Source organism: Diabrotica undecimpunctata, chromosome 9 (assembly GCF_040954645.1).
Source record: "Diabrotica undecimpunctata isolate CICGRU chromosome 9, icDiaUnde3, whole genome shotgun sequence".
Lineage (NCBI taxonomy): Eukaryota > Metazoa > Arthropoda > Insecta > Coleoptera > Chrysomelidae > Diabrotica > Diabrotica undecimpunctata.
The window spans coordinates 130,695,494-130,721,731 of NC_092811.1; the positions used below are offsets into that span (position 1 = coordinate 130,695,494).

Sequence of the window (26,238 nt, forward strand, 5' to 3'; positions counted from 1 at the left end):
CAAGTAATAGAGATTAATATATACCTAACATTTCTTTTGTACACTGCTGTGTCTTCCATATTTGCTTTTTTTCGGCTGATCAAATAATACTGTTATATTCTCGGAAAATCACAACTATAAAATACCTTTACAATTTGCTATCATAATTTTTCCTCAACGTTGCTGTTGCTGGTGTTGTCAGTAAATATAGCCAATGTGGATTATGCCTCCTGGGGACACCACATTAAAAAAAGTGCGCCTAGTACTCTACCTCATGGGTGGTGTGGAAAAGAGTACATTTTTTTGTTCAAAACATTTATATTTAAACATATAACTTGATTTTAACAATGTAAGGTCCACACACAAACAAAAATGGTTTTAATTGCATTTTCAGGTTTCTAATGTTTTCTTTTCAGAATATTTGTATGTTCTAGATATATATTTGACAGTTCCACATCTCCAAAGGTAATTATCGTCCACACTGACCTATTTATAATATAGTTTAATTGCTTGTTTCTGTCTGTTATATAGTGCAATGAAAATTTTGCTAGCAAAACTTCCAAGGCCATGGATAGTTGATGAGAAGAAGGATGACGGATACACTGCTCTTCACTTAGCTGCTTTAAACAACCATGTTGAAGTAGCTGAACAGTTAGTGTTAAATGGAAAAGCCAATATGGATCTACAGAATGTTAACTTGCAGACTGCACTTCATCTCGCTGTGGAAAGACAACACACTCAAATTGTCAGGGTAAGTTGAGCTATTTCTTAGATTACCTTATTTCCAATCTGTATATCTTAGGTCCTGTCCATTTAGTTTTTTTTTTGTACTTTTTACCAGATTCTCCAGCTTTTTTATTGATTTTCCTTTTTTTTCTAATGTCAACAGCATTATGGTTAGAGTTTTATAACCACTTTGTATTTTTTAAATTACAGCAAATTATAACACTTACAGTAACTTCGCTGACCAAAATTATTATTTTTAGTTGTTAGTGAGGGAAGGTGCTAATTTGAATGTGGCTGACAAAGATGGAGACACTCCTCTACATGAAGCCTTACGTCACCACACTCTTTCGCAACTACGTCAGCTACAAGATGTCCAGGATGTGGGGAAACTGCTTATGGGCCTGGGAACACAAGGATCAGACAAAAAGTCATCAGCAAGCATAGCTTGTTTCTTGGCAGGTAAGAGTTTTTGTTGTTATTGGTTGGATTGTTACTGTTAATAATGGAAATTATTGATTTAAAAATTTTATTCGTACTTACATTCTGTTCTAAATGTCAATAAAATCTCTCTTTAACTAGTTTTTCAGTTTTCAGTAGTATTTGCTTTTACTATGAAAATAATTGTTGCTTTTAATATAGTTTTGACAATTTCAATAGAAATTCTTCATAATCTGGGTTTTTTTTTATTTTTGAGACTTTTTTCCTATTTTCTGGCCATTTGAGGCTTATAATTTATTTCTAAAAAGCAAACCATGTCTAGGTCGCAAGCTTATTATATTTTCCACATTTTCAATGGAAATATAGAACTGTACAAATGGTTTTTGGTGCATACCCATAATTTGAAATATTTTTTTATCTTTTTCATTTTATTTAAGTTTTCAATACTTAGTCACTATCATATATTTCCAAAAGGTAATGGAGCTGATCTAACCATAAAGAACAAAAAAGGACAAACACCTTTGGACTTGTGCCCGGATCCCAACCTCTGCAAAACTCTGACCAAATGTCACAAAGAGAAACAGAGCGGCGAAATGGACATGGGATCCCACCAGAACACTCAAAACTCCAACAGTAACTCGACATTAGAAGAGTGTTTGGTTTGTTCAGATGCCAAAAGGGACATCCTATTCCAGCCTTGCAGTCACGTCACTTGCTGCTCAGCCTGTGCACCAAGAGTGAAGAAATGTCTCATTTGTAGAGAATCTGTCGTCACTAGAACTAAGGTAAGTGAATCATTTAGTCAAAAGTCTTTCCTACTTTGAATATGCCACTTTTTCTAATCTTAAAAATGAAAATCTGTGTGAAACATCTCAAATTCAAACAACCATATCTTTCATTTTCAGATTGAAGAATGTTTAGTATGTTCTGATAAGAAATCATCAGTTCTCTTCAAACCTTGCAACCATATGTGTGCCTGCGAAAGCTGCTCACAGATAATGAAGAAGTGTGTGACATGTAGAGCACAAATCGAACAAATGGTACCAATAGCTGTATGTGCAGGAGGTCTGGGTACTATTTCCGAAGTGGAGGCTGATGTTGAAGAAGAAAGCAAACCATCAACGAGTGAAATTCCGGTAATACAAGGGCCTATAATGAACAATGGAGGTCGGGATACCATTGGTACTAATGATATACAGAAATTACAGCAACAGTTACAAGACATTAAGGAACAGGTAAATGATATATAACATTATTGGTTAGAAAACAACTTATATAACCAAGTTTTGGTGTGGAATGTTACTAAAACTATATTTTTTCCATGGTTACTTAATAGAACATCTTTATTTTCAGACTATGTGCCCAGTTTGTCTCGACAGGCTTAAGAATATGATCTTTTTATGTGGACATGGACTCTGCCAGATGTGCGGCGATCAAATGACTGAATGTCCAATCTGCAGAAAGGCGGTGGAGAAAAGGATACTGCTTTATTGAGTAAAAATGTTGTTAACTTAGCTAGAAAGATAAAAAATATGATTTTATTATAGTATTTCCATTTTGCGAATGTTTTCTCGTTTTCTCTGAAATATTTGACAAGTCAAGTGACTAGTTCTCGATTTCCTTTATTGAATTTACATACAGTTCCTACTCTGATGTGTTTGAGATAATTATGTGGCATACAGTAATCCCATGACTACATTATTTTCAATGCTGAAGGCAACCAGCAAATCTCAAATGCTATATAAGTATTTGTATTTTTTACGTTTTCTATTTTCTTTATTGCTTTCCTTCGTTCTAACAGTAAATATAAATCTGATGCAACTTATATTCTATGTACAATCTGCAACATTTCTCATTTTTATACCATATTAGAACTCCTACCTTCAGTCACTTGATCAAATACTATTGTCCAACTCGAACTTTAGCATTGTTAACCAATTTTCGTTGTATTATGTTAAAAATGTGATCATATTTAATATTTCTAGTTGTTCATAATATGTTATCTATGAAATTATTTTTAAAATATTAGTTTCACCTGTAATTTTTATTATTAGTATATACCCAAATGATACAAATGTTATTAATAGTTGTTTGTATTAATATATTATTTACTCTGAGTTTTATTTTTTCCTCTTAACATTCTTTAAACACTATTTTATGAACTCTAGATAAACTGTGTTATGTTATAATGAGAGGACCGATTTACAACCTGGTGGCTATATACCCACTACAGTACAAGACCAGAATTGTCAAAGTCAAAAATTAAAACATACCTAACCTCAAATAATTATCCCAGAAGTGTTAAAATTATATTTTTCAGATATGAGTAATAATACAACTGAAAGAGCTCTCAATCTTCTTAGGTATTTACCCAGAGTATGTATTGCAAACATTAGAGATAATCCTGGAGCTCGCAAAGTATGTACATTTTTGTTAACATAAAAGACATCCATTCCCTAAAGAGAGGTCAGTTGAATAATAAATCTTATGATTATTTTAGTGTACTAGAAGAGGTAGGGCCCAACACGGTGGAGATTACCACGGACATGGTAATAAAGGATCAAAGGCGAGGCAAAACTATACACGACTTGGTTATGAAACTGGAAACAATCCATTTTACCTGCGTTTTCCATGGGAACCATATTACAGAGGACACCAGTAAGTAATACCATTAAACTACATATATTTTTTGGTACTTTCTATTATTCATTTACCAATATTCTTCTTATTTTCAATTGTTTTGTATAAAAATATGTATAATTCCATATATTTACTGTTTGTCAATCATTTTGCAATTTTTCACATATTCTAGTACCAATTTCAATTAATATTTTAGTTTAAAACGCCAATATCCACCTTTATCAATGTTGGATCTCCAAAAACTAATAGATACCAATCGTATAGATAGTACAAAGCCCATTGATTTAGTAGCAATCTTAAACACTGGCTTGTTTAAAATCTACCCAGATCAACATCATTTTGGAGTACAATTAACAGATGATGGTGCAGATATATTTGATGCCAAAATTAACCTTGAAGTCCAGTGGGCTACAGAACATGTTATAGCAGCAATTGAGAGAAAAGGTGGTGTTGTCACTTCTGCTTACTACGATCCACACAGTCTGCAGGCTATGGTTAATAGCAAGAAGTTTTTTGAAAGAGGTAATTACATAATTTTACAGTAAAAATGGTTCTATATGTACGAATTTTATACATTTCATACTCAAGGTCCTTCTAAAAAATTTGTACTATCTAAAATTATGTTTAGTAGAATTAAGTACACATTTCATTTCCACAAATGGGGCCTGTAACATTAAGAAAACTATCTTCTGCTTTAACTCCAACAAATGGTGGGATTCTGTCACCTGTACCATAAATTTTTTAATTTGTTTTTTGTGGTGTCCAGTGTAGTCTTTTTTGTGTTTTTTCATGAAATATTTTAACGTAGAACCAGCTTAAAGGCAAATTTCTGTGTTTTTCTACCAAATGAGATCTCTCCTAGTAGTGATACTTTTAAAAACTTGACCATAACTCCGAAAATGGCTTTGCAAGCTGAAAGCGATCATCTAGGAAATAAATGTGTACACACTTCGATTAAAAAATCTGTTTTACCAAAACTATAACCAATATTGGTATTTTTTACCAGTATAGTCATTTTGTTTTAACCCTTTTATTAACTATTGTTTCCCCATATCATTTTTCAACCCAATTACAAGTCAAAAATTTTTAAATAATGTGTGGTATATTACTAGAAGTTTAGAAAACTTTGTTTTTAGATCCAAACTCAGATTTATTCTACTACTACTACTACTAAGGATTTCCACAGTTTTCACTGTCTTCCTTCACTCAACCGTTTTCTCCAATTTTCCCTGTCATTCCAGTCTCCAGATTTATTCTCCATTGCTAAATTATACACCTATAAAATATGTAAAAGTGATTTCTCGTGATGTCCTTACTTAATTTTTCTTTTATTTTAGGTATTCCAATACCCCGGAGAATGATGCCTCCCCCAGACGCCATAGAACATTACTCAGATCCAGCAAAGAGGGGATATTTGGCAGATCCCGAAAAGATATCCCAAGAGCGTCTAGTTTTAGCCCAGAAATATGGATACACCTTACCAAAAATAGAAGAAGATCCTCTATATGAGATGTTAATGGAAAGGAAAGATCCTAGGCAGATATTCTATGGTCTACATCCAGGTTGGGTGGTCAATTTGAGAGATAAAATTATACTTAAACCTTTGGAAGAGGAACTACAGGAATATTACGCTTCATAGGGTAGTGGTAAATAAATAAATTAGTATGATAAAGTTTTGACAATTTGTTTTACTTTTTTATTTGAATTGGTAATTATATACCATATTTTTGGTCATTGATTGAATCTGTACTTCCACTTCCCTTTCTCATAAAAAATTTTGCACACTGCACTTAAAATGTTTCCAATTGTTCATTTAGCTGTTTTACATGACAATTGGCCTTTATCTTGAATACTTTGGATATTCTTCCTTAATATTATTTTACTCTCTTAGTAATCAGTAGGGAATCTTTGTGCTCACTAAATTATCATAACATTATCACATTATCATAAGTTACTGTTTCTGTGAGTTATAAAAACTCATTCTCTTGTGCACAATTCTTAAGTTTCATTCTCAAATGAGCAGAAATTGTGAATATGTAGTGTGGTCCTAGAGATTGTTTGAAAGGAGTTTGTACCCCTCATATTTCCTTTTTCTAAGCTTGCCTTCACTGCTTGTTCAAGAAAAATATAAAGAGCAAAGTTATGACCAATTACAGCATCTTGGAGCTGTTCCCTAAATATGTAATTAAGGAAATACATAGAGGAACAACTTTCCAGTTGATTTAAATCTTCAATATTAAATATGTTCACAGTTAATAATAACACCAACTCTCCTGTCATTCTGACTTCTTTGTATCGAGTAAAGCCCCTTTGGTTCTGTTAATGAACATTTCTTGGACATAAAATTGCTCAAATCACTTCATTTGTTGTTTTTCTTCAATGATATGGAAAAGAAGATAGTATTCTTGGGAAAATTACTTAACATGTTGATTGAATCGTAATAGTTCTTTATAACATTTTCTGGAGTAATATTTACTTTCTCGTTTTACCAAAAACCATCACCAGGATTTTGTTTATAATTATTTTTTCCTTAGAATTAGTACCAATTTAGGCAATCTCAATTATGGATAAGTGCAATAATGGTTGCCTACATTCCAATATTTATAAATGTCAAGAATAAAATTAAATCTCTGGGCAGACTAAAAGTGGCTGGAAATTACTATACAACCAAGCATACGTACTCATAGCCAATATTAATAGTAAACAAACTAAATAGTAAATAAAATAGAACTTTGCGAATTACCGACAATCGATATTTATTCATCTGCACCATATAATAAATAGTTATGTTAAATTATAACAACTAAAATATATTTTTTAAATATATACTACCCAAAATTTGAAGGGTCTAGTATACACTTCCACTATAACATAACATAACAATATCTTTATTTTTAGAAAATAATATACATTCCGTGAACATAAAATTATTTAAAAAAAAACAGTGTCACAAACGAAAATATTATTTACTTATTCCTAACCGTTACATATACAAATAGTCCTCCACAGAATATGGCTCAAGAGCTACCAGTAATTTAAATATTTGATGTTTATACAAACTTAATCTTTCCTCCCTTTTAATAGGTTCAGGCAGTTTATTAAACAATTTGATGCAGCAATAAAGAGCGTTTTTTTCTGTTATACTTAACCTGTGTATTGGAATTTTATAATTATATAACCTGGTATTTACTATACTATTGGGCTCAAAGTTCCTAAAGAGTATTTTATTCTTATATAGAAACAGTAAGCATTCTTGAATAAATACAGCGTAAACTGTTAACATATTATTACTCCTAAAATACCCTCTACATGATTCCCTACTTTTTAAGTCAAACATAACTCTGATTATTTTTTTCTGAACCAGAAATACATTATTTATGTCCCTATTGTGGCCAAAATTTATTAGACCATATCTAAATTTTGCTTCAAAATTAGCATGATACACTGTTTTTAATGAGTTACTATTCATGTATTTTTTTAGAACTCTAAAGCTGTAAATCACTTTACTCAAAGACATACATAACTGGTCAACATGTTTATCCCAACATAAAAAACTGTCAATATATAATCCTAAACATTTGGTACTGCTGCTAATATTTAAAGTGTCATTATTTACAATAATACTGTTTGGCATATCTGAATGTGCATAATTTGTCTTAAACAAAAGAAGATCTGTTTTATTTTGATTTAAAACCAACCTATTCATAGAAAACCAGTCTTTAGCTTTCTGGAACTCTAAACTAGCATTAACGCTTAGAACAGACATGTCTTTACCACTGACTAAAATGTTTGTATCATCTGCATAATTTGTTGTGCTGGAAGTAGTATTAGCCACTAGACCATGAAGATCATTGATATAGATCACAAACAGTAAAGGACCAATCACACTTCCTTGTGGTACTCCAATATTGATAGTGCTTTCAGATGAGATGCCTATTTCAGTGTTTTTATGTATTTTTACTAAATGTCTCCTATTTGCCAAGTAGGACTTAAACCAGTTCAATGCTGGTCCACGTATACCATATTTCTCCAATTTATCAAATAATGGGTCATGCACTAAACAGTCATATGCCTTTGATAGGTCCAAAAAGAGACCCAAAGCCATATGATCAATCTCAGTACATTTCAAAATATCCCAGACAAATTGAAAAATCGCAGTCTGAGTTGATTTTCCCTGTTGATAGCCATGCTGATTTGCACTAATAATATGACATTTTGTTAAAAATTTATCCGCCTATACATAGTCATTTCTAAGATTTTTGAAAAGGAACATAGAAGGAGAAAGAACGTTGTTTATAATTACTTTTCCTTAGAATTAGTACCAATTTAGGCAATCTCAATTATGCATAAGTGCAATAATGGTTGCCTACATTCCAATATTTATAAATGTCAAGAATAAAATTAAATCTCTGGGCAGACTAAAAGTGGCTGGAAATTACTATACAACCAAGCATACGAACTCATAGCCAATATTAATAGTAAACAAACTAAATAGTAAATAAAATAGAACTTTGCGAATTACCGACAATCGATATTTATTTATCTGCACCATATAATAAATAGTTATGTTAAATTATAACAACTAAAATATATTTTTTAAATATATACTACCCAAAATTTGAAGTGTCTAAAAATACACTTCCACTATTTAGAATAATTTTTCTTTTTTTAAAGAAAGAAGTCTGCAATAGTAGGATACTTGAGCTATTAAAACTGAGAAGTAGGTAGAGAAGTGACGATATAACAGGAACTGTTATTAATAACTGGTTACTGACAAATAACAGTGACTAATAGTTATCCAATAAATAAGTTACCAGTTATTGAGTTATTTTTTATATCAAGGCAGTTACTTGAGTAAACGATCATTCTGTTAATAGTATTGCAACATACCGAGCTCAGTCCGGTATTACTCGCTTCCTATGCCTAATTTCCGCATTTTAACTGCCTGAATAACCGTCTACCAGTGAATAACTGTCTAGTAGACAGTTATTCACTGGTAGACGGTGACTACCAGAGAATAACAGTCAATATTTTAACGCTAATGTACGTTACTGGAATAACTACTAAGTAAGTTACTAGCGAAAAATAGCCAGTTATTCTGATAGACGGTTATTCTGGTACACGGTTATTCTGGTACACGGTTATTCAGACAGTTAAAATGCGGAAATTACGTATTACGTTTTAGAAGCGAGAGTAAGAAATATTCGTAGATGTAGATACCTACGACATATTACGTAGTAATTATTTAGTGACCACTTATTTATCTTTTTGGGAGTAATGTATGTACCTGACCTGAAACTGTTAATATCAAACTAAAATAGGTATATATTAATCTTAAGCATCGAGCAAAAAGACAGATCGATGATCTTAAGACAGCAGAATTTAAATTATTCTGCACTTTTTAACATTATTGAAATTTACATATATGGAGAAAATTACAGTACGGCTTCGTACGTAATACCTTTAATCAATGGCCTCTATGATGTTTGTGGTAATTTAAAACAGAAAACGTGTTCAGAAACTGCTATGAATATTATCTTAGACTTGGAAAAAGGCCTAAGAGAACGATTTGAAAACATCGAAAATAGCCAAACATTAACTATATCTACCTTTTTGGATCCCCGATTCAAAATGATAGCATTCTCTAACCAGAACTACGGAGAAAATACAAAAAAAAAGGTTACAGAATACATAACAAAACTCATATCACAAGAAGTTTATGAAATGAACCAGCCTCCTAAAGAAGAAATTGAACAAAAAAATAATGAAGATGAAGATGAAATATCAGTTTGGGGAACATTTGAAAAAGCAGCTGCCGTGAATCAACCTAAAGGCACGGCAACGTCCCGCGCTATTATCGAAGTGCAACGTTATTTGGAAGCAGATATTTTGCCGAGACAGGAAAATCCTTTGAACTGGTGGCGTCATAATAGATACAACTATCCTTACATTAGCCAGATGGTTCAGAAAAAGTGTTGTGCTATTGCCACATCGGTGCCTTGTGAACGGTTGTTTTCAAAAGCCGGCCAATTGTTGTCTGATAGACGAAGCAGACTTGGTTCAACGAAGGTATAACAATTACTTTTTTTAAGTTCCAATTCTGCTATTGAAAATTGAATATTCTGCTATTGAATAATAAACTTTATTCATGACATCTTGATTTTATTGTTAGTTGACTGACCTAATGTATATGTATACAATCTTATTTATTTTTCTAGATTATGCCAAAAATATTTTATCTAGATTTGGGCAAATATGCAAATAAAAACGTATGAAATATTGGCATAAATATTTTAAAAGTATTTTACACAAAAATATGCATGTTTATATAGAAAATTTGCGTATAAGAATAAAAAATTATAAACAACTCAGGAAGTAGTACTTATCCGTTTTATTTAAAATATCTTCAAATTTTATATTAATTAACATTTATTTATTTTACAAACTAAGTTTATTTAATTTAATATTTAAGTATTTGGACAAATAAATGATATTACTTCTAATTTAGTAACAATAAATTATTAAAAGCTGTTCAAAATTTTCTAAAAAAAATTTATGGCTTCGGTCTGAGTACATATATTTGTAAATGGAAAATTTTCTTTCTACATCAATTGATATAATAGGCGTTTTTCAAATTTACAATAATATTTGGTTCTAAATTAAATGGTTCGGAAAATAAATTTACCTAGTACTTGAACTACCTAAGAAAGAATCTGGTAACTGTTTTTTCCATGATTGCTTTAAATTTTTGTAAAATCTCCTTTCCAATATTACCTTTAACGTTTTAATACAATGATTCAATCAAATTTTTTGGAATCTTGAAAATATCAAGGTATGACTGTGATAGAAGGAAGAAGACCCAAATATTTGCAGGAGGCTCTTGGTCTTTTCTGTTTATATTTAAATAAAAAATACTCTAAGCATAAATTAAACACATATTAATAAGTCCAATAGTCCAATAATTAATTAATAAGTCCAATATATTTTTGTTTTTGGTCAATAAATAAAATAAAAACTGACGATGCCTATTGTTTGAGAAAAAAAAATTTAAGTGACCTTTTAGTAAACTATTAACTAAATGATTTGAATTTTTAAAGTCCTATTTTTTCATCACAAGAAGTTAAAAAAATGCTTGTGAAATGAAAACAATACATCGATTTATTGCGAACCAGCGTTTTACCACGTATGCAAGTATTAAAATAAAAAGATTACAATTTTTAAAATTTTTGTTTGTACCACTCTGTAAATATTTAAGATAAAATAACACGTAAACACGTGTTCAAGGGTTCAATTTTAGTTATTTCTAAAGTTTTATAAATATTTTTACCTAGAGGTATAAAAATAGACAAATTTTGTATTATGACCCTTATTCAAGGACAAACTATAAGCCAGTTATATAAATATTGGGACTTCCAAAAAGAACTTCAGATTTTGACTTGAATAACTTAAATAACTGATAACTGTTTAAAATAACAGTTATCCGAAAATAACTTCCACGGTTATAACGGTTATTTGAAAATAACCTCTAAGCACATCACTAGAAGTAGGAATTGTTGTGTCATAGGTTTCGGACAATGAATCTGTCAAAATATGCCCGAGGTAAGCGAATGGAGTATATCTGGATTTTTGTTTCATGAATGATCTGGGCCCTGATTCTAATTGAGATTTCGACTCAAAACATGTCGAAATTAATATGGCGACGTCGAAATGCGACTTTGCGAACCTTGTGGATTTCAGCTGAACTAACCAAACGACGTCACTAATTTTCGATTTATCGAAATTAATTTCAACTTCAAGAAAGTGGTTGAAATTTCATTTCGAGTCGAAATTAATCTGACATGACTGGCTGGACTGGGAGAAGTGAACTTAGGTTCAGTTTAGGTACGTAGGCGGTGTTGTGTTTTGATCCTTGCAAGGAAAACTGAGGCAAAAAGTATTAATATGGCTGTGTTTTATGGACATTTGCTATTTTTGGAGGAATTAGAGAGGATAGATATCCGACGCTCAGAACAGAGAATAAGAAGAATGTTACGGGATACTCAAAATTATTTTTCACTAAGTGATGTTCAATTTAGGCAGCAATTCCGGCTTAATAAACAAGCTGCAAATTATTTAATAAGGGTATTAGAACCATATTTGGAAGAAGGTGTTTATGCCTCTAGGATACCCAAAATGTTTAGGGTTAGTATTACTAAGCTGCAGTAAATTTAAAAATATATTAAGTCAAATCTTAGTGGTTATAACTTAAGGATCTCCCATATCACCTTTTTTGTTCTTGCCATCTTTTCTTTCAATTCAAAATATAATTGAGAATGGCCACTATTTATGTTTTAACAACTCAAACAAGAAAAAAAAAGACGTTCACGTAACGTAAACAAAACAAACATTCAACAAGCGTAGTGCAGCCAATAAACAACAGGGCCAACCCAAATTTTCAGCAGTGTCAAAATGATAAAGTAAATATCCCCATCACCAGTAAAGATCCCCTGATCCCCAGTCGAAATGAATGAGAATCGCTAGCGATTGCGACTGTCATGGCCATGGCGTAGTCGCTTTTAAATTTCGACATCGATCGAAATGAAATAGAATCAGATCAGGACCCTGATTATATTAATTCTCCGCCCATGACATGCTTGTTTGCTGTTCAGTGAAGTAGCTGACAGCGCTTCGAAACGGGAGATTGTGGAACTAAAACTGAATCTGTATATACAACCAACCGACCGGGTTACTTTTTCCCTACAATTAGAGGTTTGTATCTGTAAATATATGCAAAGAAATGATTATAATAGCTTTCTCTTTGGTTTTTCATCTGTCAGGATCTATTTGAGACTGATTTTGTACGTTTTATAAATGTTACGTTGGTTTTCTATCTTCTATGCTGGAGTCAATTTATCCCAATAATTCTGACCTTTCGCTCTGAGATCATACAGAAACTGCTCAGCTCATATTCTTTAAAACCTGTATTTTCTGATAGGTAACAAAGCCCTCCCATTCTGTTTTAACATACAGCTGCTGTTTAATTACTTATTTAACTGGAATTATATCTATTAAATAACCAACAGTGTTCCTCTGTGCTTCTTAAATGCTTCTGACTATTATCAATTACTTTACTATTTCTTTTATCTATAAAAGAGTGACATTTTTTTACGCCTTAACAAGCTAGCCCTATAAAAATCACGCTATAGGAATAAACTTGGGTTGTTCCGGATATTTTTATATAAACAGAGCTGGATCTTTCACACATTCTTGCCTAAATGTTATAAAACACATTCCAAGCAGATATCATAGAATAGTCTTCTCTTATACACAATACTTAAGGTTTCATTCTCAAATGACCTGAAACTGTGAAAATATGTTGAGTGGTCATAGAAATTAGCAGTAAGGAGCTTGTACCTACTTCTTGTCTTTGCTTCTTGTTCAAGAAAAATATAAAGGGCATGGTCACACAATAAAATTACAGTATGGAAGAACTGCTCCTCGAATATTTAATTCTTCAGAAGATACCTGGAAGAACATCTTATTTCCAATACATTAATATCTTCATTATAAGAACAATATTTTATCGAAAGGGCTATGCGATGATAATGGAAATCTACAACTAGACCCCGACAAAATAGTTAGAATCTGGGAAACTTATGTGGAACAACTGTTTAATGATGACCGTCCTAGTGGGTATACACTGAGCAATGATGATACTGGCCCTTCTATTCTAAAATCAGAAGTGGAGAATGCTATAAAGGGTCTTAAAAATAACAAAAGACCAGGCAACGATAACGTATACGGGGAAGTATTGAAAATGTTGTGCGAAACAAACAGTCAATTTCTAGACTCACTCGTCAGACTCTTTAACAATATTTATAACAGCGGGGAGTTTCCTGAAGACTGGCTAGAGTCAACTTTTGTTGCCATACCGAAAAAACCAAAAGCAAAGTCTTGTGATCAACATCGGATGATAAGTCTAATTAACCACATTTCGAAGGCATACACCAAGGTTATTTACAACAGAATAAGCAAAAAATGCGAGGATAACATTGAAGATTCGCAGTTTGGGTTTCGGAATTCTCTTGGGACAAGAGAAGCACTTTTTAGTCTACAGGTACTCATCCAGCGCTGCAGAGATATGAACAAAGACGTGTACATATGCTTTATAGACTACGCAAAAGCATTCGATAACGTAAAGCACGAAAAGATAATTGAAGTTCTCCATAAGATCGGAGTCGACTACAGAGACATTCGAACAATAGCGAGTCTCTATTGGGGCCAAACAGCTAAAGTGAAAGTAGAATCTACATTGACCAATAAAATTGAGATCAAGAAAGGTGTACGACAGGGCTGTATCTTGTCTCCCATTATCTTTAATATATACTCAGAAGAAGTATTTAAGACAGCGCTGGAGGAAAGCACAGAAGGCATAAAGATAAATGGAGAAATAATTAATAACATAAGGTATGCTGATGACACTGTGATTCTAGCAAGTAGCATGGAGGAACTGAGTTGTCTAATGAGTAAGATACAAAAAACAAGTGCACAATACGGACTCAGACTAAATATCACAAAAACCAAATGGATGTTAGTAAGCAAAACCCAACAATCACCACAGCAACTGATATTAGACAATGAAAGAATTGAACACGTGGATTCGTACATCTACTTGGGAACAACAGTTAACTCAAATTGGGATCAAGCAAAGGAAATACGTATAAGAGTAGAAAAGGCAAGAGCATCGTTCACTAGCATGAAGCAAATTTTCACCTCTAAAAGCCTCACCCTACCTCTCAAAATTCGACTTCTGAAATGTTACGTATTTCCGGTTTTGTTATATGGAATGGAGGCGTGGACAATGACCGCAACAATGATGAAAAAAGTAGAGGCCTTCGAAATGTGGGCTTACCGACGTATATTACGTATATCCTGGACTGAGCACGTGATCAACGAAGAGGTACTACGCCGGATAGGTAAAGAGAGAGAGGTAGGAATAAGTATAAAGAAAAGAAAGTTGGAATACTTGGGTCACGTTATGAGACATAATAAATATAGAGTACTTCAACTGATCATTCAAGGGAAAATAGACAGCAGAAGGGGTCCAGGGAGGAGAAGACACTCGTGGCTCCAAAACTTGCGGCAATGGTTCGGATTGTCATCTGCTGAACTATTCAGATCTGCCGTAAACAAAGTCAGAATAGCCATGTTGATTGCCAACGTTCGGAACGGACAAGGCACATGAAGAAGAAGAGATAAGAACAAATAACCTTTGTATTCACGTGCAAGTGAACAATTTATTAGAATACTTCGTTCATGTTATTCTAATTCCTTCAAATCTCATAAAATTAATTTGGTTTTAAATCATTCTTTTACCTAATTTGGTTTTGTTTCTGAGATGTTCATGAACAATAAATTGTTCATAGGAGGTATGTTGTGAAGTGGCTTTTTATTAAGAATTGTACTTTCCTGTTCATTTCTTATATATCTTGATAATTTTATAAATATACGATTGGTTGGAACATTAGTATTTTACTTTAATTGTTTATAAATTTGTAATACTTCCTTGAAATTATTTTTCCTTATATGTAATAACAAATTTAAGAATACACACTTCTGTAATACTGGTTGCCTAGTCTATTCATTGGTAAATACTGTATACATAAATAAATAGTATATATCGTCGGCTTAGTGATACAAAAATGTAACTACATTTTTTCCCGTTTTGAGATATCTACACCATTGAACTTACTTTCGTGAGTTCTATTGAGTGACACAAAACTGTATCTCTCCGAACACCTAAAGCCCCAGTAAGGAGTTTTCGTAACTACATTTCTTAGCAATCTTTTAGTGTCACAGAAATGTAAGTGCTGTTACATTTCTGTGATACTATGTTTTCGTACTATAAATAAGCTAATATTGAGTTACATTTTATTGCACTGAATGGCGATTGCAGGTAGCAACTGTGGATTTGATAATTTGTTTATTATGTTTAGCGGGGTGGTCCGTTGTATTAGCAGTTCTGTTACTGTTGTGAAAGACGTGAATCAGTTGATAATTATTTGTTTATTATATTTAGCAAGGTGGTCCGTAACATTTCCAGTTCTGTTACAACTGTGAAAACGTAAATACGTTGAATCAGTTTTAAGTTAATTGTTGTAGAGATTGTTATAATAATCGTTATAATATTGTTTTATAATTTTATTATTACACAATAATGGATGCAAGAGGGAAAGTTAGAGGAAGAGGGAAGAAGTTAGTTTTGTTAGCTTTTAACAAATCGGTACTAGATGATACAACATATAGTCATTTACCGCTCTCATTACAACAACTGACATATTCAGACAGGGCCTCCCATGTTTCTGCCAGTGAACCTAATGTATCAGGATATAAAAAATGTGAGGATATATTTTTTGGTGACGATTAAGAATAAATGACACGTCTGGTTGCCAAAACCGCAACGTAAATGTATCTGCTGTTGCTTTACGCTGTTCAGCCATTAGAGATTCCAAAAATTGACCATTGCTTTTTTGAACCTGGCTATTCGATGATGGAGTGTGACTCGGTTATATTGAGAAAGCATAAAAAAATGTGGACATATTTGACCCCACTGGGTGGTATTCCATTGTAAGAATGGCGTCAAAGAAATCAAAATACACTGTACACGAGATTGAACAGGAAGAAATTTATCACTTCAAAGCTTTTGCCACAATTCTAATAAAAGGTAGTAATGGTAGTACTATAAATTGGCTAAAATTAACATGGCTACAAGGAAAATGAAAATTTCGAGTCTTTTGAGGTTATCCGAAAAAAAACTAGGAAATTTTCCATGCCAAACTTAACAACGGCATATGAAGCACAAGGGCCAATAAAAGAGGAAAAATATAAGGATTTAGAAGAACTGTGCAATAAAGGCATTATTCCTTCCCATTATCATCTCTTCTATAAGTCGTTGCTCACCAACAATAAGGACAAACAATCAGATGTGCAAAGTGATTGACACAATTAAATTTATTGTTTGAAAATGTTTTTAAGGTTTATGTTTAATTTAAAAAAAAATATTTCATGATTTTAAATAAAGTTACAAACGTCTCGATGAAAATAACCACAATATAGTTATTAAAAAAATAAACTTTATTGACGTTTCGACTTCTAATTCAGAAATCGTTGTCTAAACATTTTATATAAATTTCGTTTTATTAATACATATATTGTGATTATTCCCATCGAGACGTTTAAATCTTATATACTAAAACGCTAAGCCCTTTTCTTGTCCACCACTTTACTCAAAAACCATATTAGATAATTAAAATATTTTTTCGGAATATTATTAGTATTACGTATGAGATTGTCAAGATATACTTTTGGTACAAAAATTCACTTCCGGTTTTGAGATGACCGGAAGTTAAAATTTACTTTAAGTTTTAGACCCCACAATGTATATATGGATCGAAAGGTCTCGTCGAGACGAATCTAAATATGTACTTCCGGTTGCGATCCGACACCGGAAGTGACCCGAAACGCGCATAAAACGTCAAGATAGAGCAAATCTGACACCGGATTCGTGATCAGCATGCAAAATTAACTGTTAAATGATATCCATGTCGACGTTTGATAAACTAAAAATTGCATTCCGGTTTTGAGGTCGACTTCCATAATCACTTTTTTTTACTTGCATTATTATTGATCAATATTATGTATATTCTTGCTTATATTGTTTGTATTGATCTCTTAATTTTTCTCGCAAAATAAAAATTTCATTTAAAAAACTCGATGGCGAGTTGGTCCGCTAGTAGTATATAGTAGTATTTATTGCCACAAGAAAATAGCTTCAGAACAATATAAAGTTGTAAAATCACTTATGATTATTATTTATATTATTATAATTAGTAAATTGGGTAGCCCTCAGATGTGAAATTAGATTATATATACAGCAACAAAGAATTACAAGTAGATACCATTTCATTTTAGAAAAACTTAATCCAACTACAAAGTCAATAATTTGTATTTAAATTGCGTGGTTAAGTTTTTGGACCAGGTAGAGATTAATAAATTTTAATCCATTGTACTTTTAATTATATTATATTATACTGCCACTCAGTATGTTCATCTCTTGAAATTTATATATATTACTCAAATACAAAGCTTTTCTAAAATAAAATGGTATCTACGTAAGTCTCTATAACAATAGACTTTTAAGTTACGGACACAAAAATGTATCTCCACTACTTTATCTAATTGTTGATATTTTGAAACCACAATTTATCCAATGTTGCGTATGATTGTGTCACCGTAAAGAATACATTTCTAAGATTAATAATTCGGAACAAGAAAGTTGAGAATAAACTACAGGTCATTACAAAATGCAAATCATTTTTTTAAAAACCTTAAATAAGCTCTCCTGAAAAGTAGACATTTTTGAGATACATTTTTGTGTCACTAAGCCGACGATATTATTATGAATTACACATTTTCAATTTGAAAACAAAAATATTTCGTACCACCAGTCGTCGTACCAGAATTTTTGTTGCATTAAAGATCTTTTTATTTTAACTTTTTGCTAAACCTATCTCCGCCCATGGTTGTTTGTTAGAAATCGATTGAACTCGGAAGTGACAGACGGCGCACTGAGATAATTATTAAACATGGTACAATTATTAAACGGTAACCCGAGGAACTAAAATTGGGACTGCCTATACAACCAAACACCCGGCTTAAGTCGATATATCTAGAGATATGTGGCCCAGAGCTTTACGCATTGTGTTATGCATCCCTTGAGGGATAATCAGAAGAAATTGTAGTCTAAATGCTACAGAAGACTAGAGCTTTGACCAGTTCCTTTATACAAAAATAATTCTATTTTATTATTATATAATTTTAATAAATTTATTCATTTCTAATTTCTTTTATTTTATTTACAGGTACAGAAGCAGTAGACAATTAGGAAGAACGTCATGGCTGGACCGTAAGCTGGATAAAATATTACATAAAATATATTGTACAAAAACCATGTTAAAAATATGCAATATAACATATATTGTTTCGACTTATTGTTTCTTTAATATATTGTAAAATAAAATTGATGGTATCATTTTCCTAAAAACCTAAAAATACCGTTCAACTTTTCAGACAGGAAAAGAAAAAAACACTCGAAGGTACTCATTAATAAAGATACTTTTTTCTTGTGGCATGTTAAAGTAATTACTATTTAAATGGGAATAAGCCACTTACTTCGGAAATCGTTCTCAAAATATAAACATTAGTAAATTCTAAATTTACTAAAGATACTTTGCCCCACGATACACACACAAGTGTAAGTGTATCGTGCTTTGCCCCAAATTAGTACAAAAATTATTTAATTATCACTGAAAATTCATAAATTGGGGCCCCCCGATAGATGGAGCCACTTAAATATTGTACGGGAGTCGCGGCTTTTTTTAACAAAATTATTAAAAGGTGGGAAACTAAAGGGCGGAGGGTCATACAACGAACTACACTAGAAGTCTCCTTTTGCGTGAAAATATTTACGTTAGTTTCTGTTTGAAAAGATAGTTATCGAGATTTATTGTGTGATGTAAGACAAAAACAACTGACCTACCCCCCTTATACTCAGTCAGATACTGAAGCTCTCCGTCGGCTACTTGACCCTAAGTGATTTACTGCAAGATTCCGTTGAGTTTATTTAAGTGGCGCCATCTTTTAACAGATGTTGCAACTAGTTTGAGGGGACAACATTAACATTTTCAGAGTTTTGTTTTCCTGAAACTTGAGCAACTAACGTATTAAGTATTGCCTAAATTTAGGCGTTTTTGATTGAATTATGTCTTTTATATCTACTTTTTTTATGTTATTATGAAAAATAAAAAACACCAAACCACAAGTCAATCTCTCTTTTTGCAGATTTACTTTGTTTTAGCGCCATCTATTAGTAAAAGTTGCAACTATAGTTTAAGGGGACAATATTACCTTTTCAGAGGTTCTGTTCATTTGATACCTGAGCATCAAACGCATTAAGTATTGCCTAAATTTAGGCGTGTTTGATATGTCATTTCTTATCTCTTTTCTTTAAGAAGCTTGTAAGTAAAGGAAAATAAAACAAATTATTTTTAAAACAATTTATTTGTATATATATATATATATATATATATATATATATATATATATATACATTGGTTACATCAAGATTGCAAATTGAAAGGAGAAAATGGAAGGTAAGTAATAAATATATTGGTAAACAGGGAAAGTATTAAACATTCTGTGGTTGAATATACAGAGATCCATCGGACTTTTTATAGACTTTGAGCAACACTTTGCCCTGATCATGTTTATAGAAAATACAGAAACACTATATATACCTCAACCCAATAGAAGATTTCTAGCTTTGGACACTAGTCTTACCGAAAGCTAAGTTGAGTACTCTTCCACGGCGTGGTACATTTCTGGCGTGTTTCTACGCGGGAAGATGTTGGTCATTCTTGCTTCATAATTGCTTATTTAATGAATACATGTTAAGAAATAAAGCGAATAAAGTAATATTGATAGAAAAATAAATCAGGTCTGCTTATTGGTCTCTTTCAAACTGAAAAGTTTGAAAGTGTAAATGAAAAGAAAGGAGAAGAAAAGGAAAAGATTCATTAAATGTACTTGCAATGACAGTAAAGTGGTCTGTCCGACTCCACTACCAATTATTACTAGATAGTAATCAACAAAACGATCCTGAGACCAAATTATAGATATAATCTAGTAAAAATATAATGTAGAAGCCTGATCAACTACAATGCAACCAGTCCGGATCAGAAGTACGAAGAATGTACTATGAATTGATAAACAATTTAAAATCACTCCTTTTCCTATAAAGATAAAGTATATTATAGTAGACAAATAGATCAGAAAGACAATTTAGAAGTGAAGCGAAAAGATTCTTTAAATTTACTTGGAATGATTGGCCAGTCATACCAAATACGAACAAAGACCAAACTATCAATAGAATCTAGTAAAAATATCATGTATAGGCCTGATTAATTGCGAAATCAGAAGTACAGATAATGCACTATGACCAGCAGTTTAAAATCATTCCTTAAATTTAGTTTGTAGCAGAGAGATAGAAAGTAAAATAAAGAAAAAATGGAAAAGAAAAAGTTGTAAATAAATCTCAATAAAAAAAATTTAAAAACATGGGAAATCCATACTAAAACATATTAATCAAATTAAACCTATTGAATTTACTATTTTTATTGGGAATGAGCCACAATTTTACTTAAGAATAAGTTTATGTTGAGGTTTCTATTTCAACTTCAGAAATACAACTTATTCCCAATAAAAATAAAAAATTGAATTAAGATTCTACAAGAAAATATGTTCAAAACAATATTTAACCTATCGAGATGCATATTATATAAAGTACATAAATATTTCTTTATTTTAACAATTATAATCACATACATCCCTAAATCTTGTGTGTTTATCAACTAGTAGAACTTCCTTTGGGTGTCTTAGGTGGTTGGAACACCACATGGTTGGATGTTGGCGTGGCGGAAGTCACAGGTAGATCAGTAGTGATGCTTCTACTTGTGTACTTGTGGAAGTAGGGACTAAGGCTGAATTTTGGCTTGAAGTAGAGGCTACGTTGGTAGCCAAGGCAGCAGGAGTTTTTGTTGCGGATTTGGCAGAGGAAGAAGATGGTTTGGCTGAATTTGATTTGGTGGACAAAGCGTGTGTCGTGGCTTGTGCCCTGGTGGAAAAGAAGCTTGTCTGGACCTTGCAGCTGGGTTTGGTATTCGTGAGGTGGGTATTTGGAGTGGCTCCCTCTTTCTTTAAGAGATGGTAGTTATGGAAATTCTTTCTGATAATATCAGAAGGAGGTCAAAGTTGACAGGCATGCTAAAGGAACGTATTGTGTTGGGGAAAGATCTTGGGAATTTTAGGAGGTCTTCTTCAATGAAGGCTCTCGTTTTTGCAGCGAACTCTAGTTCCTCTGCAGATACGGCATATATAACAATTATATAAAATATAACATATTACATAAAAACATTCAGTACATAATATTAATATTTCTATACTGTGCTTTGCTCAGATTAAAACCATCACAACGGGCTTGTTTGGTATATGGTACTTTAAAATGGAACATTTCTGTGGATGAAGATCCTCTGTCAGGTGTTTTAGTTTTTCATGAAGTAATTCCTGCAGCTTTCCATGAACTTCAATGCTACACTAACTTCAGTAAGCATCATAGTTGCTTCTACAATAAAAACAAACAAAAAGTAAGTATTGTATTGGAAGACAAATTCCAAATAGATAAATTACCTTCACAACATCTCTCGTCTTTTGAATAAAATTTTACTTAAAATATTCATAGTGTGGTTTAATGTAACAACTTACATTCAGGCATAAACAACATATGCAGCTATATATTACAAAAAGGTAATACAGGAAGAGTCAAATTAGCAAAAGAAGAATAAAGTAAAGAAAACAGACAAAAATAGGCTATAAGAGGTTGATTTCTAACAGGAAAGAATGGATATGGGATGAAGAAAAACAGCAACTAAAAGAAAATTGACAAAAAACTAGTTAAAGAAAAGCAGCTGAGAAGGTATGATACTTTTAACAGCAAGGAAATGAATACAACTATGGAAAACGTGAAAATAAGCACAAAAGAAATGCAAAAATCCAAAGAAATATTAAAAATTGAGATACTGAATGTGAGAGGTACTTATGAGCAGGGAGCTTTAAGAAACTTATATCAAATTGTGCAAAAATATACAATAAATATCTTGGCCCTGCAAGAAACGAAACAACCTAAAAGTGAAATAATAAAAATAGGAAAGAGCACCTTATTCAAGAATGTGAGACCAAGAGACATTTTGGATTGGGATTCATGATGTCCGAGAAAGTAAACAAAGCAGTTGTGGACTTTCAAGCAATATCAGATATAATATATTACTTGAGAGTAAGGGGAAAATATAGAAAAATTAATGAAGTACAAAATCAAAGTAATCAAAGAATACCAGGGAGGGTTTACACCAGGAAAATAAACTACTGATCAAATAAGTATTTTAAAATTAATTCAAAATAACAGCTATGAACAAAACTAAGGATAACAAATGTTATTTATTGATTTTAAACGGGCATATGACTCCATAAACCGAAGGATGCTGTATGGGTCCACAAGAACATTAGAAATACCGGAAAAGCTTATAAGACTAGTGAGTATGATGCTTAGGAACACGAGAAATAGGGTAACAATGGAAGAAAACTTTTTAAGGCAGTTCATAGTAAATAGAGGTTTAAAACAAGTGGATATGCTATAAACGAATTTATTCAACCTAGTATTAGATCAAATCGAAAGAAGATCAAGTATGAGCATGAACAGGACTATGTTCAATAGCAAGGAATAGTGCATAGTGTATGTAGATGTTGTGGTGATGCTAGCAAGAACAAAAAAACATCTAGAAAAAGTTATCCAGAAATTTGAAGAAGATGGCTGTCTATAGTTTTGAAATTGTGTCAAAATTTGCATACTTAGGAGTAACCATAACAAACACAGAAACAGAGCTAGATAAAAGATAGATAGATAAAAGATTAATGAAGGGGAGGTATGTCAGCTAAACATGGTTTATGAACCAGCAGGAACAAAAGGAAGTATAGATCCAGGAAAGAAAGATAGTTGGAAAGACTAGGTTGTGGAAACAAAAATGTATTCATATTGAAAACCTGCTAGGAGCTCAGTCAACAGAGGCATAGAAAAAAGTGGCAAGTCTGGAAAGAAATCACACACACAAGCAATCACTGATTTAATTCCTTTACCAAAATTTAACAAACATGAAAATTTGCTAGTTGAAAACAGAAAAGAGCAAACAACTGAAGATATATACTACTACTACTAAGGATTTCCACAGTTTTCACTGTCTTCCTTCACTCAACCGTTTTCTCCAATTTTCCCTGTCATTCCAGTCTCCATCTCGCAGGGTTCTTTTCTCCATAGCCTCGTCGATTTCATCTCTGAATGACCTTCGGGGTCTTCCTCTCTTTCTTCTTCCAATCGGGCTCCATTCTGTGATTTTATTTATCCAGCGTCCTCTGTCCGCTCTTCTGACGTGGCCGTACCAGGATAGTCTCTTCTCCTCTATATAGTCGATTATGTCTGATTGCACTCCCATTCTCCGCTTAATCTCTGCGTTTTCAATTCTGTCTCTTTTTGTAAGTCTACAGCTTCTCCTCAGGAACTCCATTTCTACTGCTCTTATTCTACCTCTATTTCTCTTGTTTATTGTCCAGTTTTCGGACCCATATGTCAGGATACTTCTTGTCAGGGTATTATATATTCTTTTTTGTCTTTATCGTAATGTTCTTATCCCACAACACTGAGTTTAGTTGTCTTATACAGTTTCTTGTTTGTCTCAGTCTGTTGTTTATATCTTCTTCTGTTGTTCCCTGGTTCGATATTATGGTTCCTAAATACTTGAATTTATCTGTTCCATTTATTTGTCTTCCCTCGTCTATCTCTAGGTTTCTCATATCCTTGTTTTCTGTTGTTAGGTATTTGGTTTTCTCTAAGTTTATTTCCATTCCGTTGTTTTTATATTCTTCTTCTAGTTTTCTGAGCATAAAGCTGAGATCTTCTTCATCTTGTGCGATGACTACTTGATCGTCGGCAAAACTTAAGGTGTATAGGTATTCGTCTCTTACTGGTATGCCCATTCCTTCGCACTTTCTCCTCCATGGTTTGGGTGTCTTTTCCAAGAATATTTTAAACAGAGTAGGGGACGTAGCACAGCCTTGTAGAAGTCCTTTTGTCGTCTTAAATGGATTGTAGGCTTTATTTCCACATTTAATAGCTACTTTGTTTTCTTTGTATAGTGCTTTAACTGCTTTTATTAGTGTTTGTCGGATTCCGAGATCATTCATTGCTTCCCAACTGAAGATATACTTTGTAATAACGAAGTAGCTCTTCTAAGATAGCTGATCCCCAGCTACTGGAAATATTCCTGCCGAATTACCAAAGACAAGAGGTCCCTGTCTGTGGAACTCCAATTATTTTACACTAACATACAAAATACTGAACAAAATATGACAAAAAATAGTACCAATCACAAGATTGAGATTTACAACCTTGACAAACATAATTTAAAACAATACTAGCCCAAAATTAGAACTTCTGAACTTTACAAACACAACTTAAAATGAATAAAGACATTTTCATAAGATAAATAAGGTTTACCTAGTTATTTCTATGTTCTAATATCTAATTGGGGAGTTAAACATACCAAGCAATATCGAAATAAATACCTAAACAATGTCTCACAATATGTAACATAGGTACATAATAAAAATGTATCATTGTTTCTAAAAATAAGAGAAGGAAAATAACTTCTAATTAAACCAATGCAAAAACACAAAGACTTCCATTTCCTACACCAAGACACAGTTGCTTCTCTTTGATGAAAATGAATTGAATCATATTAAATATGTCACATATAAGTACATTTTGTAATTATTCAACATTCATACAGAACACAATCTGACAAGAAACAACACCAAACGAACAGTTAAGATTCCTAAACATAACAAAAATAATTTAAAACCAATGAAGACTTATTTTATACAATAAACAAAATTGTACCTTGTTATTTCTATAGACTGCTGTTTAATTGCAAAGTAAGTTTGCATATATATCATAAGATCTTAGAACATCATTACAAATTACTAATTTCTTTGCAGCTTCATTTATATTTCTTCTTTGTCATCTGTTGTTTCTGGTATCTTGATGGATGTGACAACAGAAAACAATAGTTCTTTGTAAAGACTATCACCTACAAAAAAAAAGAATATATTAAGTACTTTTCAAAAACATATTTTTTGCAAAACATTTAAAAAACACAACAGAACTATTATTTAGGTCACCAATGCTAAATTATTACTAAATATATTACAAACTGGAATTCTTTGACTCAATAAAAGAAATTAGGATACAAAAATAAGGAATATAATGATGAAAGTGTACTTATAGCAAAAAAATATATAAACTAAAGTAATCTTACCTCATTTTCAATATTTGATCATGCACAGCATGATTAAAAACTGGGGCATCATCTTCCAATTTAAGTTTCACTGAAATGTTTCTATAGAAAATAGAAGTCTCATCCAATAGGACTTGGCACCATTCTTTTTGGGCCATAATACCTAAAATAACATTTTAAAAAAGAAATTATTTATGCTATCGTGATTTTGATATAAATAGAGATTTGAAGGAATACTAATTATAAAACTACTTACTAGTGGAGCTAGACAATACATTTCTTTTGATATTCTTACATAACCATAACATAATTCTTCAAACTTCAAAATCTTTTCATATGACGACTTCGTACATATTCGCAAACCGGCAAGAAACCGATCGTACTCGAATTGATAGATGTCAAACAAAGCAGCGCTCCTTACGACAAAGAGCGAAATTAAAATCGGGAGTGCCTATACAAC

The 26,238-nt window shown here is 32.2% G+C and overlaps 2 protein-coding genes and 1 long non-coding RNA gene across 6 annotated transcripts; 2 read left to right on the plus strand and 1 right to left on the minus strand.

The window, feature by feature from the left end:
* Positions 1-239: 239 nt before the first annotated feature.
* LOC140451464 (E3 ubiquitin-protein ligase MIB1-like) lies at positions 240-3,260 on the plus strand. Of its 2 annotated transcripts, XM_072545285.1 has the most exons (6): positions 240-444; positions 511-730; positions 966-1,164; positions 1,618-1,928; positions 2,049-2,378; positions 2,497-3,260. In XM_072545285.1, exons 2-6 carry the CDS (start codon positions 515-517, stop codon positions 2,635-2,637), a joined length of 1,197 nt encoding a protein of 398 aa, XP_072401386.1. In that variant the 5' UTR covers positions 240-444; positions 511-514; the 3' UTR covers positions 2,638-3,260. The 2 variants fall into 2 exon arrangements, with proteins under 2 accessions (XP_072401386.1, XP_072401385.1); XM_072545284.1 differs by having other exon boundaries at positions 240-730.
* A 130-nt stretch (positions 3,261-3,390) lies between these two features.
* mRpL15 (mitochondrial ribosomal protein L15) lies at positions 3,391-18,819 on the plus strand. 3 transcript variants are annotated; one of them, XM_072545287.1, is made up of 5 exons: positions 3,391-3,561; positions 3,644-3,801; positions 3,980-4,305; positions 5,121-5,429; positions 18,684-18,819. In XM_072545287.1, exons 1-4 carry the CDS (start codon positions 3,466-3,468, stop codon positions 5,420-5,422), a joined length of 882 nt encoding a protein of 293 aa, XP_072401388.1. In that variant the 5' UTR covers positions 3,391-3,465; the 3' UTR covers positions 5,423-5,429; positions 18,684-18,819. The 3 variants fall into 3 exon arrangements, with proteins under 3 accessions (XP_072401388.1, XP_072401389.1, XP_072401387.1); XM_072545288.1 differs by having other exon boundaries at positions 5,121-5,423; XM_072545286.1 differs by lacking the exon at positions 18,684-18,819 and having other exon boundaries at positions 5,121-5,465.
* A 1,099-nt stretch (positions 18,820-19,918) lies between these two features.
* Positions 19,919-26,189, minus strand: LOC140451467 (uncharacterized). The gene is made up of 4 exons (XR_011952052.1): positions 26,035-26,189; positions 25,800-25,941; positions 25,382-25,571; positions 19,919-22,000 (listed from the first exon to the last, which is right to left on the minus strand). It is a non-coding gene; the product is annotated as an uncharacterized lncRNA (long non-coding RNA).
* Between the last annotated feature and the right edge of the window lie 49 nt (positions 26,190-26,238).